At 36.9% G+C, this 24,471-nt stretch overlaps 1 protein-coding gene across 2 annotated transcripts; it reads left to right on the top strand.

Moving 5' to 3' along the window:
- Positions 1-1,630: 1,630 nt before the first annotated feature.
- LOC121428659 lies at positions 1,631-24,471 on the top strand. Of its 2 annotated transcripts, none has more exons than XM_041625441.1 (3): positions 1,631-1,962; positions 6,606-8,062; positions 23,330-24,471. In XM_041625441.1, exons 2-3 carry the CDS (start codon positions 6,685-6,687, stop codon positions 23,860-23,862), a joined length of 1,911 nt encoding a protein of 636 aa, XP_041481375.1. In that variant the 5' UTR covers positions 1,631-1,962; positions 6,606-6,684; the 3' UTR covers positions 23,863-24,471. The 2 variants fall into 2 exon arrangements, with proteins under 2 accessions (XP_041481375.1, XP_041481374.1); XM_041625440.1 differs by having other exon boundaries at positions 1,631-1,966.

Raw genomic sequence — 24,471 nt, 5'->3', positions numbered from 1 at the left:
GATGCCCCCCTTATGTTGACTATGTAAGGCTTATCAATAACTATGTAAGTGAATATACATACTTATTTTTTTCATATTTTTCTCTCTAGATTTTACCAAAAAAATACATCCCCTCTCTTGTAATATCCTTGCAATTTCTGTTGCACCCATTATAGGCATTTTGCTGCACCCATTATAGGCATTTTGCTGATGTAATTTGATGCTTTGGTGAGAAAAAATATTTTTATCATGTATTCAAAAATTCATTAACTAATAAACATTTTAATTTGAAATATTACTTTCTAATCTTGATATTCGTGATTTACTTAATCCACCAATTTATATTGCGTGAAAGATATGTGATGATGATGTTATTGCTACCAAACTGTGTTGTGATGAAATGGCACTGAAGATCACTTCTATATGACTGGAATATGATGGTGCTACTGATTGATTGATTCTGTATGTCGGGTATCCATGGGTATAATACTAGTACAACAGGTATTTAGTATCAAAATAACATGCGTGGCAAGATAGCCCATAAAAGCCATTGCAACATGGCATACTGTGACATTCAGGTGCAGCCGAATTAAAGACATGAATGAGTTTGATTTAAAAGTGGAATAGAAATAAAAATGAAATGAGAATAATTGTTTGCTCGCATGATTATGTGGGATGTGTGTGTGTGGAAGAGAGAGAGGGGGGTGGAATTGATAGAGAAATATAGGGGGTGGGCAGGTACAAATTTTTATTTTATTTGGAAGTGACCTTTAAGATAGCGTTGATGAGAGCAAATACATGGGGGGGGGTACTGGGCTAGCTCTCTTTGGCTCCCATTCCAAACTCAGACTTAAAAAAAAAATCTTCACAAGATTTGCACCAGATTGTTCATTTCAATATCAAAATAAAGACAAAATGACCTGATTGCTCTCTTGCTCAGATCATTTTAAGTATGTACCCCACCCCCCAAAAATAATAAACAAATATTTGTGGCTATTCATGATGTGTAATGAAAATAATGGGCAGTGATGAACACCTGATAAATAGAGCAAGCAGACCCCTAAGTTCAATCCTACTAATGGATCTCTTGTAAGCTTCCAAAATGTCTTCCAGGGAAATATCTTAATTGATGTAGTAATAATCGCGAAAGAATTAAAAATATGTAAACAAGAAAAGATGAATAAACAACTGAATACCTTGAGGGGGGAATGATCAATGAGATGAATTTACCAAAGACGCAGCTCTGTACATTTCATATTCAATCACGTCGCGTATTATGCTAATTTGTGACAATTTGCTTATTTGCATATTTTTACGCTGTGCGCGCAGGCCAATTTATGACCACGCCTCTGTTTCGCTGGTGTGCCATGAAGTTGCGGTGTCCATAGCCTTGTACGCAAAAAATGGGAGCAGTGTGCACTTTTGACCTTCCAAAATTTCCCCATGTCTGACCGGATGCAGAAGCGGAGTTTCCACCCCCTGGAAGCAGAGGTGAAGAGCGCCATCTCGGACCTGATCGAGGGTAAATAGTTGACCTCCTATGTGTTGCGAGCTCGTACTATGCCAACTGCTATACTAGATACAGAGTACCGGTACAGACTTAGCTCCTCCCTGTTTACATACGGTACGTACACAAACAAGTACCTCTGCACTACCGGTGTAATATAGGGTATACGATACGGGTACATGCATTGTATTTGGTACGTTTTTTCGTGAATCCTAGCCTGGGTCGAGACCAATTACAAATTGCACAATCTATTCTACTACTAGTGAGTACTAGTTAGTCGTGTCAAGACCGGGGTCAAGAGTCAAGTGTGAATGTCATGAGTCAGAGTGAACGGTGTAACATTAACAACATCAGCTCGGCGTCAGCATGGTCAGGAGTGTGTCAGCATGATTCAGTCCACATCTTATTCTTTAATCATGGACCTAGTCACCTAGCCGAGGGCCAGGCAAGATCTAGCTGTCGAGTGGGTAGTACCGGTAGGTAAGTACACCCTATCATCAGTGTAACTCTTTGTACTTAAAAAGAATTCTGCTTATTACCTGTCGAGCTATTTTCAAAACATATTTCTTCTTCAACTGAAGTTCAAGCTTCACTGCATGGACTGCCTCCTGGCTTCAGTCACAAGGGGGGGGGGGGGGGCACTTGACAAAAAAAGTTGTGGGGGTGTGCCGCGGGCGAGACAAAAAACGGGGGCTTTTTGGAGGGTCCTCGGAACAGGCTTCAGAACTAAATGTTTGTTCTTTTTCTCAATATAACAAAAATGCTATGCCTTGGAACGGAAATTTAGTGTAAAAATGGGGGTCCCCTCCGTGGCACATACCCACTATGCATTATATACTGAGTGCCCCCCCCCCCTGGGCTTCAATCTTGAAGATTCTTGCACTGCAGTATTGTAGTTTGGTATACCCAGGCAGTGGTTGTGTGTCCGGACAGGTTGGGTGTCCGGGCACATGACTTTTACCCTCAATTTTGAAAAGTTTAGAAGCAAATGTCTTTCATTTTTTTTAACACAGAATGTATAGAGAACAAATATTGATGGTGATAAGCACTATTCAACCTATATTTTGGCTTATTCTTGAGATAAAAAAACAAGGCTTCATTTTTGTTAGGTGTCCGGACACCCAACCCCCCATCCTATACCGGGGACTGGCAGATGCAATACACCAGGTGAACACCCTACTCTTTGACGAAGAGTGAATAGTGTACTATTGGTTGTAATGTGCATAGATAGGTTGTGATTCTCGTATACACGGGACCACTTGTGCACTGCAACCATCCTGCCTGTGGGGAATCTACAGGTAGGACTATGGTATGCCAATGCTGTACATATCACACACTTTAAAAATCATTTTAAAAAATAACACATTTGTGACCAAAATTACTTATTTCCATACAGTTGCAATTTATTTTTCATTGGTAACTTGAAAATAATTTTTGTATTGACCAGAACGCTCAAAAACTTGAATTTTGGGCCAGTTAAATCCAAATGAGAGAGTCGATGATGTCACTCACTCTTTATTTTGTTTTTTATTGTTTGAATTATACAATATGTCAATTTTTACGAATTTGGCGATTAGGACCTCCTTGCCTGAAGCACAAAATGTTAAAATAATGGAATTCCACGTGTTCAGGGAGGAATGAAACTTCATTTCACATGACAATGACGAGAAAATGAAATATTTCATATTTCATATGATAAAATATAATAGAAATAGTGAGTGAGTGATGTCATCAACTCTCTCATTTGGATGTAACTGGCTCGTTCATAATAACTATTTTGTTGAAAATAAGTGAAACTTTAAAATGCCATAACTTTCTTATTTTACATCCGATTTTGATGAAATTTTCAGTGTTATGCTTGTTGAATTTTTCTCTTTTTATTCAAATCAAGTTTGTGTTGGGGTGGACTTGTCCTTTAAGAGCCAAGTTATATAATGAAAAGCTGTAATGGAAACTGACAGTGTAAACATATCAAGCATTTGTCCAAAAGAAAAAGAGAAAATAATCCAAACATTGTCAACCTTATATTGCCACACATAGAGAACAAGGTTGTACCATAACCTTGTTCATTGAATGAGTGCACGGGACCAACGTTTGCATCCTTTCTGAGTGTTTTCCAACTGAATTTCCGAACGAATTTTAATTGGATAAAAAGTATAAACATTGACACTAAAATGACAGAAATCTATAATTTTTCTGAAGTTTATAATTCATTTAGACTATCTGAAGTAAAAGTGAAAAACATCAATACTATAGATCTAGGCCTATAAGTTTGGGACCACGTCTTATGAATGCGGATGCCCATTATTTAGAAGTTGGGGAAAAAACAATCTTGGGATGTTGGTAAGGCATTGCACTGGCACGAGGGGCCACAGCTACGGTCCATAGACGTAGTCGACATAAATAATGGTTGACTATTAACACATTCACAAAGTTTATCGCACTTTAGATGTAGATATCTACATTGTAATCATTATAAAGTATGGAGTAACATATCGATCAATATACCTTTTAATAAAGTAAATGAGTTGGACTTTATAATCAATCCTTTCCTTACTCTAGTTTGAAGGCGTCGCAGTGATGCCGTAATTTTCTGCCTAGATTCTAAATAGCAATCCATGCCACAGTTGTGTAGCTGGAGAATCTTACTGTACATGGCCATTAAATGTGGTGTGCACATTTAGCAGCAATATAAGCCCTTCGGTATTGATATTTTCATGAATTACACAAGAAATATTGGGACTAAATTGATTTGAATTATAGCCTATGACAATGTGACATCCATGTTATAGCGAGGTTGATTGTTTGTGCATGATCATACGTTGTTCAAAGTAGGTTTTCAATGTGTAATTTGTTTTATAATAGAAGTTTATTCTGGGCACTCAAAATTAAGTACCAATTTTTCCAATACTTTAAAGGAAACCAAAACCCAAGAAGAGGAGCAATCTTATTGGAAAGAGTAAAATGAGAGGAACAATTTTAAAAAAGTTTCATCAAAATCGGTTATGAAATTAGCAAGTTATGGACAATTAAAAGGTCTTGTTGGACTTACTATGTGGATCCTCAAATTGGCAAACGTGCTTCAAAATGGCTGATTTTGTGGACAACTCTCCATTTGTTTTGTACACATATTTTCAGATTTTCCCTTTATTTTACATATTTCACATCTCCTCCTGACCTTGACATATATGGTGTGGATTATATTTTCCCATGACATGTTGTGCTCAGAAGGAGGCAAGATGCAATTTGAAAGATAAACATCTGGGAAAGTAATACCTCCCTCTGTACCATTAGCATCCCAATGGTGCCAGAAAGGCTAGCTAGGAGACGTTTGGCTAAACAATTACTAAAAAAGTCTCCAGATTATAAATTTCATGCCTGGTGCTACATGTATTTAAGTATGGAACTACAATATTCTTTGTTTATTTGTTGTGTTTTCAATGATTTTTCAATGACATTTACTTTGCTCATTATTGCTCTGTTAATTTTTCTTGTTTGGAGAGAGGTACATTATATTGTTTTGTTACATGTACATGCAATACTGTAAAATTCACCCAGGAGAAAAATGTATCTAAGTTTGCAAAAAAAGCAGAAATATAATTGAAAAATATTGGTGAAGGTTTGAGGAAATCCCATCAAAGATTAAAAAAGGATTAAAAAAGTTATTACAATTTTTTATCGGAAAGATATCAGAAAGAGTTCCATGCACCCTTCACAAAAAATAACGTTGGGACTCTAACTCACCTCGTTTTATTTGCAGTGAAGACCTCTTCCCGCTATGCTAGCGAGAAGCAATGATTATCAGCCAATAGTTTGACTAGTCTAGACTCACAGACCCTTTACTCACAGTACGACAATACGTCAGACAGTGGCCTGTACTTATAGAGAAGAAGAAGACTAAAATAAATTGATGTCTATGGACAATTACATGCACTAGATCCTGCTCGAAATTTGACGGAATAAAGCCATATTTTGGTACACCTGTATGTATTTTTAATTTTAGTGGGGGTGCATATGTAACCCTTGCCATGTATCATGTATAGTAAAAACTTTAATAATGAAGTATGATTTTCTATTTAAAAAAAATGATTTGTATTGTACCTTCAGGATAGCAAGAGACAGATGATTTCACACCTGCTCCTGAACCTTTAAAAAGTTATGCATTTTATATTAGGGCCTATATACATGTATACATAAGATATGGGACAGCTGCTGACACAAAATAAGAAAGTTATGACATTTGAATCTTTCACTTTATATTTTTCACAAAACAGGTACCTGTATGCACAACTCGGTAACATGCAAATAAGGTAGTCGATGATGTCCCCACTCAATTTTTTTTTGTTTGATTTATACAATATTTAAATTTTTACAGATTATATATAAAGCAATTAATTATTAATTTAAAATGAGCAAACTATTGGCTTCCTTTGCGAAGTGAATGCACATGCCATCTTTTCCTCATCTTTGCTTTGGAAAGACATCAAGTGACCTTGCAAGTGATAGTTACCCTTCACTTTATACATGTACATGTACTTACATGTATGCTGCAATGGGTTTACATGTAAGTGATGAAGTACATGTACCATCTAACCCCTTCCCTTTATACTTTTGATGCTGTAACATTAAAATATGTTAGACATAATGCTTCACTGGATTTTTTCTGGAAAATTGAACATAGACAAAAGATTCATGCCTAATTGTAGACTTTACTGGCTAGTTACAAAAAAAATATGCTTTTGTAATGACAACTACTTTTTGCTGCATGTTGTGACTGTTGTCTGATGATAGCAGACACATTGCTCAATGACAACACATATCACTTTTTAGTTTTCCCTTGAAAATGACTGCATCACATGCAGCCATCAATTGTCACAGTGCACAGTCTATATGTATGTATTCTTTTGTATTCTTTTTTAGAACTGAGAGGGTTTGTGACTTTAAGTTTCCATCTGTGGGTACTCCATACTTGAAAGCTTCTTGCTTACTGTTATTCTGTTCATCTTGAAATATGTACTTGTATGTCTTGAAAATATGAAATATAAAAATGTCTTGAAAATATAAAATTCAAAGATATTGTACATGTAGTTGATGAACATTTCTCGTATTGTTTTGACAGATCAGTGCATTTCTCTGTGACTCAAGCTAGAGGGGAGCTCAAGGAAGATCAGTTTTGCCTCTCAAGATGATGTCTGACAATGTATCGGCATCATGATTACCAGAATACTGGGCAAGAACAATATATCACTTCTATGAACAATACATCGGAAAGATGCATCCCGATTAAACGCAGGTTGCTTGACAAATTTTACTCCTCCATTCAAACTGCAAGTACTCAACCAAATGAAAGAAACCTCGTGGCAAATGCAGACCTGTCAAGGCACAGTGTTGACCAAGTAGAGCTGTCAGAGGCACTAGACTTGAGAAAAGCCAAGAAAGCAAGGATTTGTACTTCACCTGATTTCAAGTGGGAGAGTGCAGCTTTACCGGGTAAAACAAGACCAGAGCTGCAGAGTAAGAAGCCTGTCCTTGAACAGTGCCTGAGAGGCGTAGATTATCGCAATGCAAGACCAGCATTGCAGAAGGTCCTCCAGTATCATGATCACTACAAACTATCCATTGGGGAGAGAACCAAGCTAGATAAGATGCTTGATGATGAGCTGTTAGCAAAGTATTTTGAATCAGAGCGTACATATTCACCTGGTCGTGCAGAGTCTCCTGGCAGGAGACCACAAGGAAATATGTTATCAACTTTATCTTATGACTGTGAGCCACATTGGGATGGGCATAATAGTTTGGGTTTGAGGCTGTCAAACAAATCTTCAAGGACCAATGCCTTTGGTCATTCCTGTGGCACCACCCTCACCAGGCAACATCAACCGCGAGAAGTGCAAAATGAAGTCGGTTCTGTCATGTTGAAAGATCTTGGAGGAATGGGGAATGGTCTCTCCACCATATCAGTCGCTGATCTCTGGGCACCAGCTGTGACTTCTGAGAGTCTCACCTCTGAAAATCACATTCCCTCACTTACCACAAGTCAGTCTGATGAATTGCAGCAGCTCGGAAACAATGGCATTGCAACCAACGAGTTTCTACCAAGGACTGCATTGAAACAACCCAAGAGGGAGCGCGATCTTGCCGTGCAATTTTGCCAGAGAACACAGAGTCAATGTAGCGTTTCATCTGAAGAGCTACGCACGATAGAGGTAGAAAAGAGGAGAAATGAAATTACAAATATCGTTGTGAAAAGTGAAGCCGATACTTGCAGTGTGATTGGAAATGAGCAGCCAATGACACCAGCAACAAAGAATGAAATATACCAGGAAGCGACTGCCATCGGAAAGACTCCAGCAGACGGAAAGTGCCCTATTTGTTCAGACGTTGTGTCTGGATACCATTATGGCACACGTTCCTGTGAGAGCTGCAAAGGGTTTTTCAAGAGAACTATCCAAAACAAAAGGAACGAGCGATTAGCTTGTGCCGTAGCTGGAAACTGTGTGATAAATTTGCAGAACCGGAAACACTGTGCCTATTGTCGCTACAAAAAATGTCTGGAAGCTGGAATGAAGAATGAAGGTGAGTCTATTCTATTTTCCTTGGATGGTAATATCCACACAGTTGGGGCCATCCCCGTGAAATAAAATGTCATGCCGAAATATTTTCACATTTGAATGCAATCAAAATCCTGAAATAAGATTTAAAAAAACAGTTTCCTGGGCAGGGTCATAAGGGATGCGGTATGAATTGCTGAAAATAAATATGGGACTGTCCCTTGACATCAGTAACATCTGGTCACCTTGACTGAAAGTCAAAAATGTTTAAGATTATTTATATTCATGAATATTTAGGAGTCTATTAACCCCCACCCCCAGGATGTGGGTTTCAAAAGATGAAGGGTTCATTGAGAGAATCAAGAGTGCAATAATATCTAGGATATTGCTTTAACAGAAATTATAAAATAGACCTTATTTCAAGCATCGCGAATGGCAAATACGCATCACATGACATCCAACTTTTTTCGTCCACTGCACAGCTCAGTGCAAAAGGTGCGCAACGAAAATTGACATTGCACGCTCAAGGAAACCAGTGCGGTAGAAGTCCCGTAAAAGTAAATGCAGAGAAAGCTCGGTTTCTTCAGATGGTGCACACTGGGCACTCGCCGCCAGCGGCTCGTGCACAGTGTGGCACCTGCATTGCAATACTCTGCATGTCCACTAACACGGCTGCATGCATTATTTGTATTATGATTGTTGCAGTGCACAGTTACATTACTTGTAAAATGACCTACATTTTATAAAAGTCAGTCACAGATTGTTTTTTTCCAGATGTTGTCTTTACTAAATTTTGAAAACGGTGCCTCAAGTTTTTGTATTCAAAATTTAAAAGGTTTTTGTAGGCGATACACAATTACGTGTCTAGATAGAAAATGAGAACAGGAAAGTGTTGAGGGGCCCTACTCAATGGGTATTGGAAGGAAAGTTGGCAGTATACATGTACCTGTACTCCAAATCAGAACTGGTGACTGATGGTTGCTACAAAATTAAAGGTTTGCAACCCAGATGCATTTTTTTTAAAGTGGGAAATAAAAAAAATCTGACAGCATATAAATAGGTGAAAGTTAGAAAGATGTTGAGCTGACCTTTAAAAAAGTTTTGAATTTCTAAAATTTGTAAAAATTACTGTACACTTACATGTACAGAGACTTCAAATCGGATGTATTGGTCCCGTGATTGTGATGTGGGGTGGGAACTGGTCTTCCATTCGTTCCAGTGAAAGGAATAAATGCCATTTTTCTTTTCTCGAAAATTATTTCATGCTTTTTGTGAAATATTTTGATGGCTGCCCGAAGTGAATGAGAAAACTACAATACCTGACATAATTGTAGTCATTGGGAAAGTTGTCCCTTGCTTTTTTTTGTCATAATACATGTGTACCAAATTGTTAATTTGAAATTTACATACCGTTACAATAGTGATCTCATTTTTAAAACAGCCAAACTTTCTTTTCCTCAACGATTTTGTTCGAGCTTTACATGTACATGTACATGTACATGTAACTTTCAACATTCTGTTCTTATGTTTTTCTCATTTATTTTGTGACCAAGGTTTAATTCCCCTTTTACATGTACATGCTAGTTGTAGTAAACATCTAAAAAATGAGTTTGAACATTAGATGATCAGCCAAGTGTCATGAATTGTGTGAATATATTTGTTTTAAAATATTTTCATACAACACATACAAAGATCATTGACAGCTGATTGGAAGAATGTGTGTCATATGACATTCAGACTGAGAGGAGTCAGCTATAGAACGCCAAGATATTGACCTGCCAGCTCCCATGCTGGAGCATGCAGTAGTTGACTATCGCACTCTCTGGTAGGGTTGCAAAGGGCTGGAAAATTTCCATGGAAAGTTTTGGGAATTTTGGGAATTTTAATTTTTTCACCAAAAGTGGTAAATTCTGTTTTTGAATACAAAATTATGAATTGATATCCTCAAATATTATACTTTCCATTTGTATTGAAACTATTCTTCATTCTTTAAATTGCCCAAGGTATGAAATATTCATAAAACTGTACATGTCAAGAAATAATATAATAGCAGACTTTGAAAACATTAATATGAATGATTTTTCACAAAGGGAGCAAACAAATGCACTATTGAGTTTGTTGACCTCAAATGACCTTTTACCTTGATGGAGATTAAGTAACTTGTTATTAATTTCATATCTTTTGTGATATTAAAGGACAATGTCATATATCAGTTTCATTTAATTTGATCTGGTATTTTGAAAATAATGAACAAAGTGTTTATTTCTGAGAGGGTTAATTGAATTGAAATAAACTTTAAAGGGGAATGAAACATTTGGAACAAATAGGCTTGTGTAGAAACAGAAAAATCAAAGAATAAGAACAAAGAAAGTTTGAGAAAAATCGGACAAATAATGAGAAAGTTATGAGCATTTGAATTTTTAATATTGCTATCACTAATGCTATGGAGATCCTCCCATTGGCAATGCAACAAGGATGTGTGATGTCACTGATGAACAACTTTCCCTTTGGTCAGTTTGGTGGACTATAAAATACCCTCAAAATGTCTCTTTGCTTTTTATCATGATGATACAAACTCTTTATCCATGATGTACATGTATTCTTAAAAAATATGTATTACATGCCCTCATGTAGAAAGAACACATGATCTATGGATAGATGTGATAAAAGAGGCAATTCAAGTGAAATATATACTAAAGTAATGGGAGAGTTGTTCACAAGTGACATCACACATCATTGTCGCATTGCCAATTTGCTATCTTTATTGCATTAGTGATCGAAATATTCAAATGCTCATAACTTTCTCATTATTTGTCCGATTTTTCTCAAACTTTCGTTGATCTGTTTCTTTGATTTTTCAGTTTTTACACAAGCTATCTTGTTCCAATGGTTTCATTCTCCTTTAAGCTTGAACCAGCAATCTGTATTTATACTTAATTACACCACAAACAGCACCAAGTTCTTACTTCTGCTATGCAGAAATAAATGGGAAATAAGGTAATGATAATTGTAATAATGACAATTGCAATCATTATTAATATTGATTCTCATCATCTGCAAAAAGAATATCCAAAACATGTAGGCATAATTCCATGAACAATGTACATCCCTTGTGTAAAGCATTTGCAGTGAACAGTGTACATGTACTGCCATTGCATACCATTCAGCTACTAATACAGTGAATCAACTTTTACATGAAATTCGTTGCAGTTCTGCCTTGGCTGACTGCAGAGATGCCAACCCTCCCGATTTCATCGGGAGGCTCCCGAAAATTCATCCCAACTCCCGCCCTTACGATTACCATCCTTATCCTCCCGAAATTACGATTTTTTTGCATTGATTCAAATTGGATTGGAAGTACATGTACATGTATCGTCTGCTAGCTTTAGCATGTATTAACTCCATTGGTCATTTTCAAACAAAAGTGGACATGGGGGTGAAAATTAAAACTTGCTAGAAATCATTAGGCTTCAATGTTTTTTGAAACTAGACATCTTAAAGTATATTTTTCCATTTCATTTACATAAAATTATTAATTATGTCTTGAGATACAGTGAATTTTATGCAAGGGAAATTAAATGTTACAAAATGTTGATTTTTGCATTAAAATTCACATATTGCCTATCACAATATAAAATTTGTATTAGAAGCGCATTTGTTGGCAAGATACAAGCTGTGTATTGTATCTAACTCCTAAATAGCAAAAAAAAATTCTGTGAAGTGTTTTTCTGAAAAAAATTGGGTTTCGAAGTTTTCAAAACTGGTTGTCGTGTCACTCACGTTTTAAATGCAAAAAGTTTTCTAGAGCTGTGTATTCTGAAAATTAATTTATCCCAGTACTGGAGCAAATACAGTTTATCTGTACCTTATTGCATATAAAGTAACTTGGTGCAATGTGTTAAGGTAAAGCTAAAATTAACTGTTAAAGTTGTGTCGTGTCACTCACAATGTCGTGTCACTCACGAAATGTCGTGTCACTCACGGTATTATATTGTGTATAAAAAAGGACATCCAGTAATTTTTGAAGCGTTTTACCAGGGATACAGTCAGAATGTTGTTCCTGACATCATTTAGGCCTATTTTAGGCTAATAATTTCCTCCATCTTCCTAATTTTACTCCTTTTTATGGAAGTATTGAATTTGACATTGAGTTCATCTATTTTCTCTCCTCTCCGTGGTTGCCTTGATTTAAAAAATCCTGACAATTTTCCATTTGTGTGAAGACTCGGATCCTAATTCATATTTTGGTGAATGTACTGTGATTATGAATATAACAAAATCAATCAACACAAAATTATGAATGTATCAAGAGAAAAACCACTATACTTTAGCAATGGACATACAATGCATAAAGGGTTGGTGATGGTGATGGTGATGGTTCAAGTTATTCCTAGGTATTACTCGAACATTCTCTGTCTCCATTTACAGAAATGAGCAGAAAGTTCACCTTTCTTTTGAGCAATGTTATTTCATTGTTATACCCATAGCTAGAAAAAATTCAGGGATCCTTTTTTGAAATTTGCAGAAATTTTAGTGGTAAAGTAGTGTACATGAGATATAAGAGATCACCATTAACACCAAACATTTTTTCAAATTTGGAAAGGAAAATATTTTTCTTTTCCTTCTGATTGTTTAAATCAACCTTTTCATTTGCCATAAAGCTTGTATTCCAGGACATGAAATAAACAAATTTGCAAGATAACATAAACGTTTCAGGTAAGAATGCACTGAGAACTGATAGAACATTTTGGATATTGCTTGAAGCAGCTACATGCCAAGTTCAAAATCATTATTTGTTCAGCCACCATTCACACCGCTAGTGATTAGCTACATGTAGGGTCTGAACAGCAAACTACCGTAAGCGGGCCGATGTGTGTTCAGAGCAGATTTGCATTTACACATATTCATTACAACAAAATGATGCATGTTCATGTAGGTCCCAACAAGTCCCAACTGAGACCGCATTTTGATTTGAGCAACTTTGATGGGTTGCCATGTACCAGTAGATCAATTTTTTTTTTTTTTTTTGGGGGGGGGTACCCTGATAAGATCAGAGCTGGACCTCGAGGGGAAAAAGCTATTGAGGTATAAAGGGAGCCTGGTTGGGATGCTGAATTTGATTTTAGTGTGACATCCAAGGGCTTAGAAAAGGAAAGGCTAATGACTTGTAGTTGTTATGTACTTAGCAGACTGCAAGAATCAGGTACTGACTGCGTCTTTCACCTTGTGGCTTTCCCTGGACTCCTGTGGTATGGTATATGATCAAATAATCAGCAATGAAAAGGCACTTACAAGATTCCAGCTAAAAGCATAGCTCTGAATTTTGGTACAGTGCCTACATGTACTGCCTTGGGAGGGTCCACATACAAGCAGTGTTCAGGAGAAAACCTATGCTTGTTGAGTTGAATTCCCAAGTTTCTCAAGGATTTGCTGATAGTCCATCTGAAGTGTGCAGCAACGTGATTGTGGTTTGGTACCAAAAAATACATTGAAACTGCCATGTCCTATTTGGACAATGCCTAAAATATTAAAGGAGGATAATATTGTAATCCAATATTTCAAAAAAGAGGAGTCATACATGACATCATTGGCTACCAGACCATGCCAGATGATGTGACTATTGAGAATACCTTTCTTACAAGGAAAAATTATTCCATCCGTTGTGGATGCTGAATTGTATAAACCTGTAAACTTTCATATACAGATAGGGAGAAAGAGTTAAAGTTTTCAATGATATCAGGCCACAAAAAGAATGTTTGAGTTGATGTCAGTGCCAAGACCTCATAACACCTCCTTCAAGTGCCCCCCTCTTCCTCTAAAGAGGAGAGTAGTAGAAGCCCTAGTGTGACAATGTGGTATGGTATAGGGAATGTGAGTTGATGGGCAAATTGACCATAAACCAAGAATAAAACATCAGGATGACATATTATGAACTTTAAAGAAAGCAGTTATTATGTAATCAAGCTTGTTTTTTGGTTAATGGTATTTTACTCTTCTACATCATGCAAAAAATACTTTCAATGTTGAGATAAATGTTGTATTTTTGCACTTGTCGTGTCACTCACGTTTTGGATGTCGTGTCACTCACGGTATATAGGAGGGTACCATTTTCCATAGAGAAGTTTTGATTGATTTTGACTATATGTGTTAGATAGGTACACTATTTAGGTCCATTTACTGGTACTCACAGTACTCCATGACAACTACTTGGGCACGAATCCAACCATATGTGTTAGTGGTCAGAAACCCATGTCCAAAATTTGTCGTGTCACTCACGCACCGTTTTTTAATCATATCTACTTAACGAATTGTTGAATTCAAATCAAACTTGTAGTGGCCCATGCCAGTCCTATATTGTATGTAATATAGTAGTCATGATTGATTCATAACCTTTAAGTTTGAAGATATGAGCCCTTGAACCTCTCCGATTGTCGTGTCACTCACGCTTGCAATTGACCCATTACGTTCGCTGCTACTAAATTCTGTGTGAAAGGTAGACAAATAAGGAGCAGCGAAAAGCTGGTGCATGTGATATGCCCATCGGGAATCCACTGTGCACCAGGCCGGTAGGCCCGGCTAGCTTCGCGAGGCGTGTGCGCTCGCGGCCACTGGATTTGTCGAGTCGTGCGGTGGAATACCGGTGTGTGATTGTGGCGTATTAATGGGTTGATATTGACACGAAATGGCGGAAAATCAACAAAAGAAGACCAAGAAATGGTCTCAGAAGTATAAGACTGAATACAGTCTCCAGTACCTGTGTGTTCGGAAGTCGGAAAGAGGAATTTCCCATGCATTTTGCGCAATTTGCAGCGTGGACATTTCAGTTGAGCCGCAGTTGAGCAGGGAGGTAATTCAATAAAAATTGCGTTCATAAACTCCGAAAATAAGCCGCATTAATTTTACGAGCGCAAGTCCTGAAAAAGGCGGATAATCGTCGTGACAACTGGACACGCCCCCTCCGATGCGGTTGTGTTGGAAAAGGGTGACCTTGTGACCGCACCATGGCAATTATCCGCATTATTTTGAAATACGTTCATAAACTCAAAATCTTATCCCGATGCCGCTATTATGCGGATAATAGCAGCATCAGAGTAATGCGGATAACTCTTGTCCTCCTCCAATTTTACGACCAAATTATGCTGCTATTAGCCGCCTAATTCATTTTAATTGGGTTTATGAAAGGGGTATCAGAAAGGCATGAGCAGATCTGTATTATAGTCCCACGACAAAATTTTTGTTTTGTCATACGTGTTACCATTCAGATGTTACATTCAGTGCAAGATGAAGCAATCTATTCAATTTGCACTCTCATACTGAATTATCATCTAGATTTACATGTATATACATAGAGTGTTTTAGCGATACATCAAAAATGTACGTACTTTGGTCTGCATCAATTGCCTGTGCAGTATCAGAGCATATAAAAAAAGGACTGAAATCTGACAAATGTCCCATAGGCTCACTGTACAAACTTTGCTGTAGAGTACTTACGAGACATCAACAGTCTAGTGTGGTGCGAATCCTTGATACAATTCGTATATGTACAAAAATGAAAGCAATGCGATGCACAGCATAGATCACAATTACGCTCAATGACGTCATAATGAACTATATGAAAGTCGCAGTCAATGACAAATTGATCATATGAAATTATCAAATTTCTCCCTAGAGCTTTTTTTTTTTGGGGGGGATGGGAATATATGGGATTGAAGATCATTGGATGGCTTTATTTCATGAAATACCAGAAATATTCCACTCGTTAGGGCCAATATTCCATTCATCAGCGATTTGTGAAATATTTTCCCAAACTCTTGGAATATGTCTGTATTCTGAGCCATCCAATATAATATAATGATCATAATCATAAAACGTTGAATACTTGTATGAATTTGTAATTTCTGAGAAAAAGGTAATGGGTCTTCTCTTTTTTTTCAAGTAATGATGATTTACATAGTCCCACAGTATATGTCCTAAAAATAGGTAAAAGAAAGTACATGTACGTGTACATGTAGTTGCAGCAAACAATTATTTCATGAGAAAGTCTTTAAAGTCAAGGTTGTCAACACATCATATATTTACATGTAGATCTGGTATTATCTTTGTGAAATCTTAGCTCAAAACCGATACACAGAAAAGCATGTATGTTGGACAGTGTAATCGCATGGAAAAATATCCAACAATTGATGGAATTCAATTAACCGTGCTTATTTACTCATTTCTCAGCAATTACACACCTTCTTCCAGAGCCATTTGGTACACTTGGGAGGTGCGATCTGAGCAATTTTGATTTTATTGGATTCTGTCCTTGCTTTCTAGCTTAGATTTCATGATTTCAGAAGGCTCTTTGTGATAGATCTTGGGTTTAAGTTCTTTTCCCAGGAAATCAATATTACTTGACAAGTGATGTCAGTTTTTATTTTTCTCTCTTGGGAGAAAAAAATACAGTGATGCCCAATCTTCTCATCCGTACTACATGTACATGTACACTGTACATCCTTAATATTGAATTGCACTTTACAGTACACTTGAGATGCTTTTATATATAGGCCTACATTATATCATTCACTGAAAATTCTTCAGATTTTCTCATTTCTAATATTTTCTGATCTTTTTTTGTGACTATGTGACACATTTCGAGGGTGTTTTCAATATGAATTATTGCAAAGCTTCTTTTAAAAAATGCACACCAAAGTGATGTGTTAAAATGACTAGTACAGTGTAGGGCCTATAAGAATGAAGATTAGAAAGAGTACGAAAAATTATAAATGTTGCAACTTTTTTTTAAAATACAGAACATGTTTTTATTAAATAGTGTTAATGAAAAGTACCAAAAAATGTTATCAGAAAATTTTGACATATCTCTTGTTTAGACGTGGTCATTTGAAGACGGAAGGCAGAAAATTAGATTTACAGTACTCCTTCACAAACACTGTAGGCAAAAGCAAAAATATTGATTGTTTAAACTTGAAATCTGAAGTTTTGAGTGTCTAGTTACATGGAAAGGCTGTCAAGCTTTTGTGTTTTCATAAAGCCTATATATGCATCATTATCGTCTGCACGAACTACTCCTTGTGATGTGTATTGTTTTTACCCCAGAATAAGAATATTATGCAAATTGTCATGGGAACGCATGCAATCGAGTAGGCTGATATTAGCCTGCAAGAACAGACTCATATTTGACACTTTATTAAAGTACATGTAAAGACTGGTTGCCAAATGCTCTGTCTGTGGCAAAAACATGCCAGCCACAATACATAGTGAAATTATTTTTTCCATTGTAATACTGAATCTAGGCTCACTACTTCAGACTCTATGTATGCACTACCAGAATTGTGAAAACCAGTGGTCTGTGCCTGCAGACTACTGTAGATTGATGTCGAGTTGCCAACTTGCCATTGCATCAGGCATACCGATTACCCTCATTTCACACACACACACACAAAACCACCAATACTCTCAGAAGATCCTCAGTCAGATTTTCTGGCACTCGCATCTTCACAAGTTATTCAAGACAGCTTTAATACTCAACACCTTGAAAATTCTAATGATTTGATTTGTATTTTAAGGCCATGCGTCAGGAGGCATTCTGCTTTTGCATTACATTTTTGCTATCGCATTTCCTTCAACTTCAAAAGTCTACATACATTTAGGATGTGTTCAATGTCAAGTTTCAAATTTAAACAGCAACATGAATCTTTATTTCTTCTTTATTTCTTTTCCTGTATCTTGCCTGGCATTACATACTTTTTAGGTGGTCTGTCTTTGACAGATCACCTCTTGATTTCGTCAGTATTTTCTTATTTCTTTCTTATTTCTTTCTTTCTTTCTTTCTTTCTTTATTCTTGGCACCTATGTTTGTCTCCAACTTTTCTCGAAATTGGCTGAATCAATTTTGCTGATTTTTTCGTCATATATAGAATCTATCATAGAGACGGCAAAATAAGCTTTTCAAGGTCATATGGTCATATGGTAATGATGACGTCATCTACGCGCCATTTTGTAAAATTCTTCATTTGATCATATCTTCATTATCAATTATCAAAAATTAACAATATTTACATGACATTAACTTCATGTCAAGGGTCAACTGTCAATGTCATCAAAGGTCATATAGAGGTCATGACGCGCGCGTACGCGCGCGTCAAAGGTAAAAAAATCGTCCAAATGACCTATAAAATTTTTTGGGTACGTTTCAGGTCATTTTAAGCATTTCAAAAATTTGCGCGCGTTACACCTTAACGCAACGCAGAAAAACCGTTTCTTTTAATATCATTGCATTGCTAATAAGATTCTGAGCAATTTGATACCTTGATCAACCTTCTACAACCATTAATATAGAAATTAACACCCATTAAAGTTTGCAGCACGTGTGCGCGCGAGCTCTCACTATAGGCCATATATGGGCAAAAACATGCCTATTGTAAATTCACTATAGCTCTTTAAAAAGTCTGTTGACCCCCAACTTTTTTTTCATATATCGATAGAGTATTAGTTGTAGATTTGATTTCATGTCACCATTGTCCCTAAATTATATTGTGACGTCATCAAAATGGCGCCCAAACTAAAAATTTCATTTTTTCAAAAATGACGTCATCAAATTTATGCAAATTTGGCTGTAACTTCTCGAATATAGATCATTTTTTGCCCAGATTTCTACATGTTGTAGTTTATAATGTGCTCTTTCTCCTCAGTTAACATGATTTTTCGTTTGGAGAAACGCATCATTGCGTAAAACAGCGATGAAAAGAGGCATGTCATTTTTCCTCATTTTGCGTGTAATCTCTATGGGACATGACTTTTTCTCAAAACTAGATTCGACATTCCTCTATTTCGTGAGCCATATCTCCATTGTTTCTTGTCAGTTTTCCCTGAGCTTTTAGTATGTTGTAGCCGAGATTCTTAGCTTTCGAAAATGTGCCCTCCACTTTTTGATCAGATGCCGGGATCATGCCCGTATTTCGCTTGCAAAATTGGAATTGTAATTCTCAAAATTGCTTACGTGTATTCTCTAATGGGAATATCGTGGCTCAATGGATAACGCATTTGAATTGCTTTCACAGGGGCGCTGGTTCGAGTACTGGGGTAAACAAGATTTTTTTTCTTTTTACCACCTCGTACATGATCCTTCGTCATAATTTAATGGTATAAAAGTTAAAATTTCGCATGATAAAACAGATTATAATTACTTTGTTTCATATCACTTGTATTGTCATACATGAAAGAGACCCTTTTAACAGTGCTTTATCACCTCCCGTCTTTCGCAAGTATTCCATCCATAATGAATATTCCGTCGTCATCATGAAGATCATATTGATCTGCATGAACATGGTAATAGTGATTACGATGGCGAGAATAAAGACAGACCACCTAATTCGTCCGCATGACGAATTAAATTCTAGTTAGAATAATGTTTGTCAATGTGTTTTATTTGAATTTTGATAACGTGCAATTTTATATATTGAATGTGCAATATTCTCTCAACGGTTTTTCCATGAGGGCTTGCATGCCTCTGGGCAATAGTACTGAATTTTACTTTTGCGAGCTCTGGCCCATGGAAAAACCGTTTTCTTACTCTTTTCTTTTTCATTTCTACTTTATCTATTTTTGTCTCACCTGCGAAGCAGAGTGAGACTATAGGCGCCGCTTTTCCGACGGTGGCGGCGTCAACATCACATCTTAACCTGAGGTTAAGTTTTTGAAATGACGTCATAACTTAGAAAGTATATGGACCTAGTAAATAAAACTTGGCCATAAGGTTAATCAAGTATTACTGAACATCCAGGTCAAAGGTCATTTAGGGTCAATGAACTTTGGAGGAATCAACATCGAAATCTTAACCTGAGGTTAAGTTTTTGAAATGTTATCATAACTTAGAAAATATATGGACCTAGTTCATGAAACTTGGACATAAGGTTAATCAAGTATCACTGAACATCCTGCATGAGTTTCACGTCACATGACCAAGGTCAAAGGTCATTTAGAGTCAATGAACTTTGGCCAAATTGGGGATACATGTATCTGTTGAATTCCCATCATAACTTTGAAAGTTTATGGATCTGATTCATGAAACTTGGACAGTTGGACATAATAGTAATCAAGCATCACTGAACATTTTGTGCAAGTTTCAGGTCTCATGATTAAGGTCAAAGGTCATTTAGGGTCAATGAACTTTGGCCGAATCGGGGGTATCTGTTGAATTACCATCGTAACTTTGAAAGTTTATTGGTCTAGTCCATTAAACTTGGACATTAGAGTAATCAAATATCACTGAACATCCTATGCGCGTTTCAGGTCACATGACCAAGGTCAAAGGTCAATGAACTTTGGCCGAATTGGGTGTATCTGTTGAATTACACCATCATAACTTTGAAAGTTTATGGATCTGATTCATGAAACTTGTACATAAGAGTAATCAAGTATCACTGAACATCCTGTGCGGTATCAAGGTCAAAGGTCATGTAAGGTCAATGAACTTTGGCCATGTTGGGGTTTTTTGTTGAATAACCATCATATCTCTGTAATAGGCCCGTTTTGAAAGTCCATTTTTGATGCACGTGTACACGGCATGTTTTTCAGTCGTGTACACGTGTACACGTAGTAAACACTGAGAGCGAGTTATGTTTTCATGTCGACACGGACCCGCATCAACATGTCAAAAAAGGGGTCTATATATAGCCTAAGTCACGGTTTTAAAGCTTACCTGAGAAGTTTGAAGTATCAATCCACAAAAATTGGTGCAAATTAAGAGTTTACTCAGCTTAGCAGCGCATTAAATTAATAAAGAATTCATAATAAAATCAGTGCAGGGCCCTAGCTAGCGCCGACGCTCGTTGGATGCGCATTTTGTATACTGTACCGTACATGCATGCACAGATTGCTGCAGAATTAAGTGTAACTGAAGTTATCGATTGATTTTCATTATTTTGTTGCCAATTTAAGGAGCGTATGTTTGTAGGTTTGTAGCACATCTGTACGAGCGTATAACACGTAAGTTATAGCAATGATCGCTGTCGCAATTGGTGATTCTCAAATTGGCTCTGAGTGTGATTGAGCAATGCTTTTGAGCTTTCAAGACCGGAGCAGACCCATTTCGTGGTACAAAAACTCGAGTCTCAAGAATGAATGTGGATTAAATCGGCGATTTTGGAAGTGAACTCACTCAAGATTAATTGAAATATATTGCTATATTAGTGATTAAAACATGTACAGTGTCTGAGAACTAAGATTTAATGTGAGGCTGTGAGCTTGTTCACTGACTTTGTAGTCCCATGCAAGCTTTATGCAGATGCTAACGTGTACACGGTGATGGAATTTAGTACACTTGCACTGACTTGACCGTGCGTGTACACGTGTACCCGAAACGGGCCTACTCTGTAAGTTTATTGGTCTAGTTCATAAAAAGTGGACATAAGAGTAACCATGTATCACTGAACATCTTGTACATGTTAGAGTAGTATTCAAAGTCAGCACTGCTGCTATATTGAACCGCATGATGCAGGTGAGACGGCCAGAGGCATTCCACTTGTTAATTATTCAATTTCAATACTTTGTTCAGTTTTTGTATGTTTTTTACGGCCAAATGAATGATATAATAAATAATAATAATAATCCTGATTGAAACTCAATTAAAAACACATGATCAGCAGTGAACTGTTCAGTGTCTAAAGTATAAAGCTGGATGCAGTACATGTATGTTGGTCATCTTTAAATTTCTCGCTTTCATTAGGTTCAGACCTTTTTGTTGGATTTTAAATTATTTACACCAAAATCAACTCAAATTGATCCAATTTCTTTTTTGTAAGAAAAGAATATATGTACATTATTGTTATAATTGTGTTATCAATATTTGTTGGTTTCAATACATATGCTGTATTTGAATTAAGGTACAAAATATAAGAAATAATGCTAAAGATTTTTTTACATGTTACAGTAGTTGGTTTGAATTTCACCAACCTGTGTCATTTGATCATTAAGATTTTAGTCAAAACCAAGCATTGTTATCATCTTTCCTTTCTTGTACAACTGTAGATATCACACTTTTTCTGTTTTTATGTTACATTTAAATGGTGAATAACTTCAGAAAATATCTTGTCAATCTTGAAAATTTTTTGTAAAAAGTGAAAAACACCAGTAGTATTTCTATTTGTTTGGTTTTGTATTTCATATGTCAATGACATTGAAAAAAAATACTTTTCAATCATTAGAGAGTAAAGAAGTGAAGTAGTGTAGTTTTCATTTGATACCAGATCAGGTTTAGTTTGAGATGTTTTCAATATGCCAAACAGCACAAAATATTGAGAATCACTTCAAGTACATACCGCACTGCTTCCGGCACCACCCCTTGACTCCGTCTTTTAAGTCGCGCAATTCAGATGCCACTGCCATTAAACTTTCTAGATTATTTTTGTAATAGATGAATTCAGCTTTCAAACGATTTGTTGGAATGGCTTCTCTTGTTTACAGAATAACTAACGGACGATACCAAAATATGAAACAGCACAACCCTTTTTGACCCGTGTCCTCATAAGCCATGGCCTTATTCATGTACAGTGTAATTAATGTACATGTACATGTACTATAAAGGCGACTACACACCTTACGATTGGTCTGCGACCCGATTTGGGAATTGAACTGAAAACCTTACGTACAGTGCTACAGGTGTATGACATTGTTTGATTTGATTTTCAATTCGCTTTTATTCTAGTACTTACTAGAATAAAAGCGAATTGAAAATCAAATCAAACAATGTCATACACCTGTAGCAATCTTATGATTGGCTACAATGTGAAGCTAATTTGGTCTTTACTCCAAAATTGATTTTGGTATTCTTACGGTGAATTTGAATCTCAAAGGAAAAAATACTTTTCATTCACATTTTCATAATAAAGCAAAATGTGATTTGTTTCGAAATCTGTTCATGGTCCAGTCGTAAGGTTTACGGTGGCCTTGATTTGCTTGAGTATGCTGTAGTTGAGAGCTACATGTCAGCGTTCAAGGTGTAAATTCTACCAGGTACCCATTCACCTCACCTGGAACGGGTGCAGCACAATATGCATCACTTGCTGAAGGAAATAGCTGAGATTTGAACCCATGACCCTCTGGTTCAAAGTCTGGTGATTAATCCACTGGTCCACAATGCTCCACTGTCATGTATTGTAGTCATGCTTATCTATAGTATAAACTTTGGATTTTTGTGAGGGGAAGTGAACGTATAGTTATACCCAGAAATGGATAGAGTTTATATTTTCATTTAATCCTCTCCCCCCCTTTCCATTTTTATTCGCTGTTAAAGCTGTTAGAGAAGACAGGCAGAGGGGAGGAAGGAGTATGTATGAAGGTTCCTCTGAGCAGAGAAGACGACTTCAACTGCAGCATCAAAACGAAGCCCTCGGACAGACCAAGAAACGCAAACCACGCAAACGGGCTCCCAGTACAGCGACCCAACCGCCAGCCAAAGACCAATTTGATCCAAGCTTCGAAACTGTGAGGACACCCCTCCCGCAAACTCCTAGACACAAGGAAGGTGTTGATCCCTCTGTACTATCTGCTTCACCCACAATTGCAACAGCCACCTCTAAGCCTTCAACATCCACTGAAAGTGGGGACTCCTGTGAAGAATTTGTTGTCCTCCTGAAGAAAATGGAAAACCTTGAGACAACCTTCTTCAATCCTTTTGGCTTGCCAAGAATCTCCATTGACAGAAGTAACAGTGAAAAGAGTCTCCTAACAGGGGGCTACTATCTCATGGATCATTTCTGCAAGAAGATGCCTTCCTGGATTGAAATGATGCCACACCTGCAAGACCTAGAGGTAAGAAGAGTTTGATGATTAAATACATGTAGTATAAAATAGCGAATAGGCATGGGTGCGAGATATTATATCGCATAAGTGTAAAGAAAGATGCTCTATTCAATGAGAGAAGTGATGAAAATGAAATCTAAGGATGCAAGTCAAGCTTTGGGGTGCCCCAAACATCCGTTGTTACATGTAGGCCTATAGATACATACGCATTCACATGGATTTTGGTTGGTCAGAACTTTGTACACACACTTCCTCTCCAAACTTGATAGGCCAGTCAGACTGGGCAGCCGTGAAACATCCTTTTGCCTTTCTTAATTGCTTACGAAAATGTTTTAACACCAATATTATGGTTGATTGACTGTAGAACTCTGAGCGGAAAGACCTTTTTTCCTTGTGAGCTCAGTCTTTTAACATATAATATCAGATTGGGGCTGAATACTGACTACTTGTACATGAAATTGATCAAGTTGACACTTTTCCCAAGAGCTGCTTCTTTCAATAGCTGGGTCAATGGTCTACATGTACATACATATACATACATGTTTATGTACAGTAGTAACAGAACTCTTATACCCTTTTTACACAGGATTTTCTTAACCCCGGACTATCGCTAACCCCGTACTATCCTTAACC

Source organism: Lytechinus variegatus, chromosome 15 (assembly GCF_018143015.1).
Source record: "Lytechinus variegatus isolate NC3 chromosome 15, Lvar_3.0, whole genome shotgun sequence".
NCBI lineage: Eukaryota > Metazoa > Echinodermata > Echinoidea > Temnopleuroida > Toxopneustidae > Lytechinus > Lytechinus variegatus.
Note: the sequence above shows the minus strand (reverse complement) of the source record. Positions and strands in the feature narration are given on the sequence as shown.

Coding starts and splice junctions, on each gene's coding strand:
- LOC121428659 (XM_041625441.1), top strand. CDS start 6,685: ATGTATCGGCATCATGATTACCAGAATACTGGGCAAGAACAATATATC. Junction 8,063..23,329: donor AGCTGGAATGAAGAATGAAG/GTGAGTCTATTC, acceptor TCGCTGTTAAAG/CTGTTAGAGAAGACAGGCAG.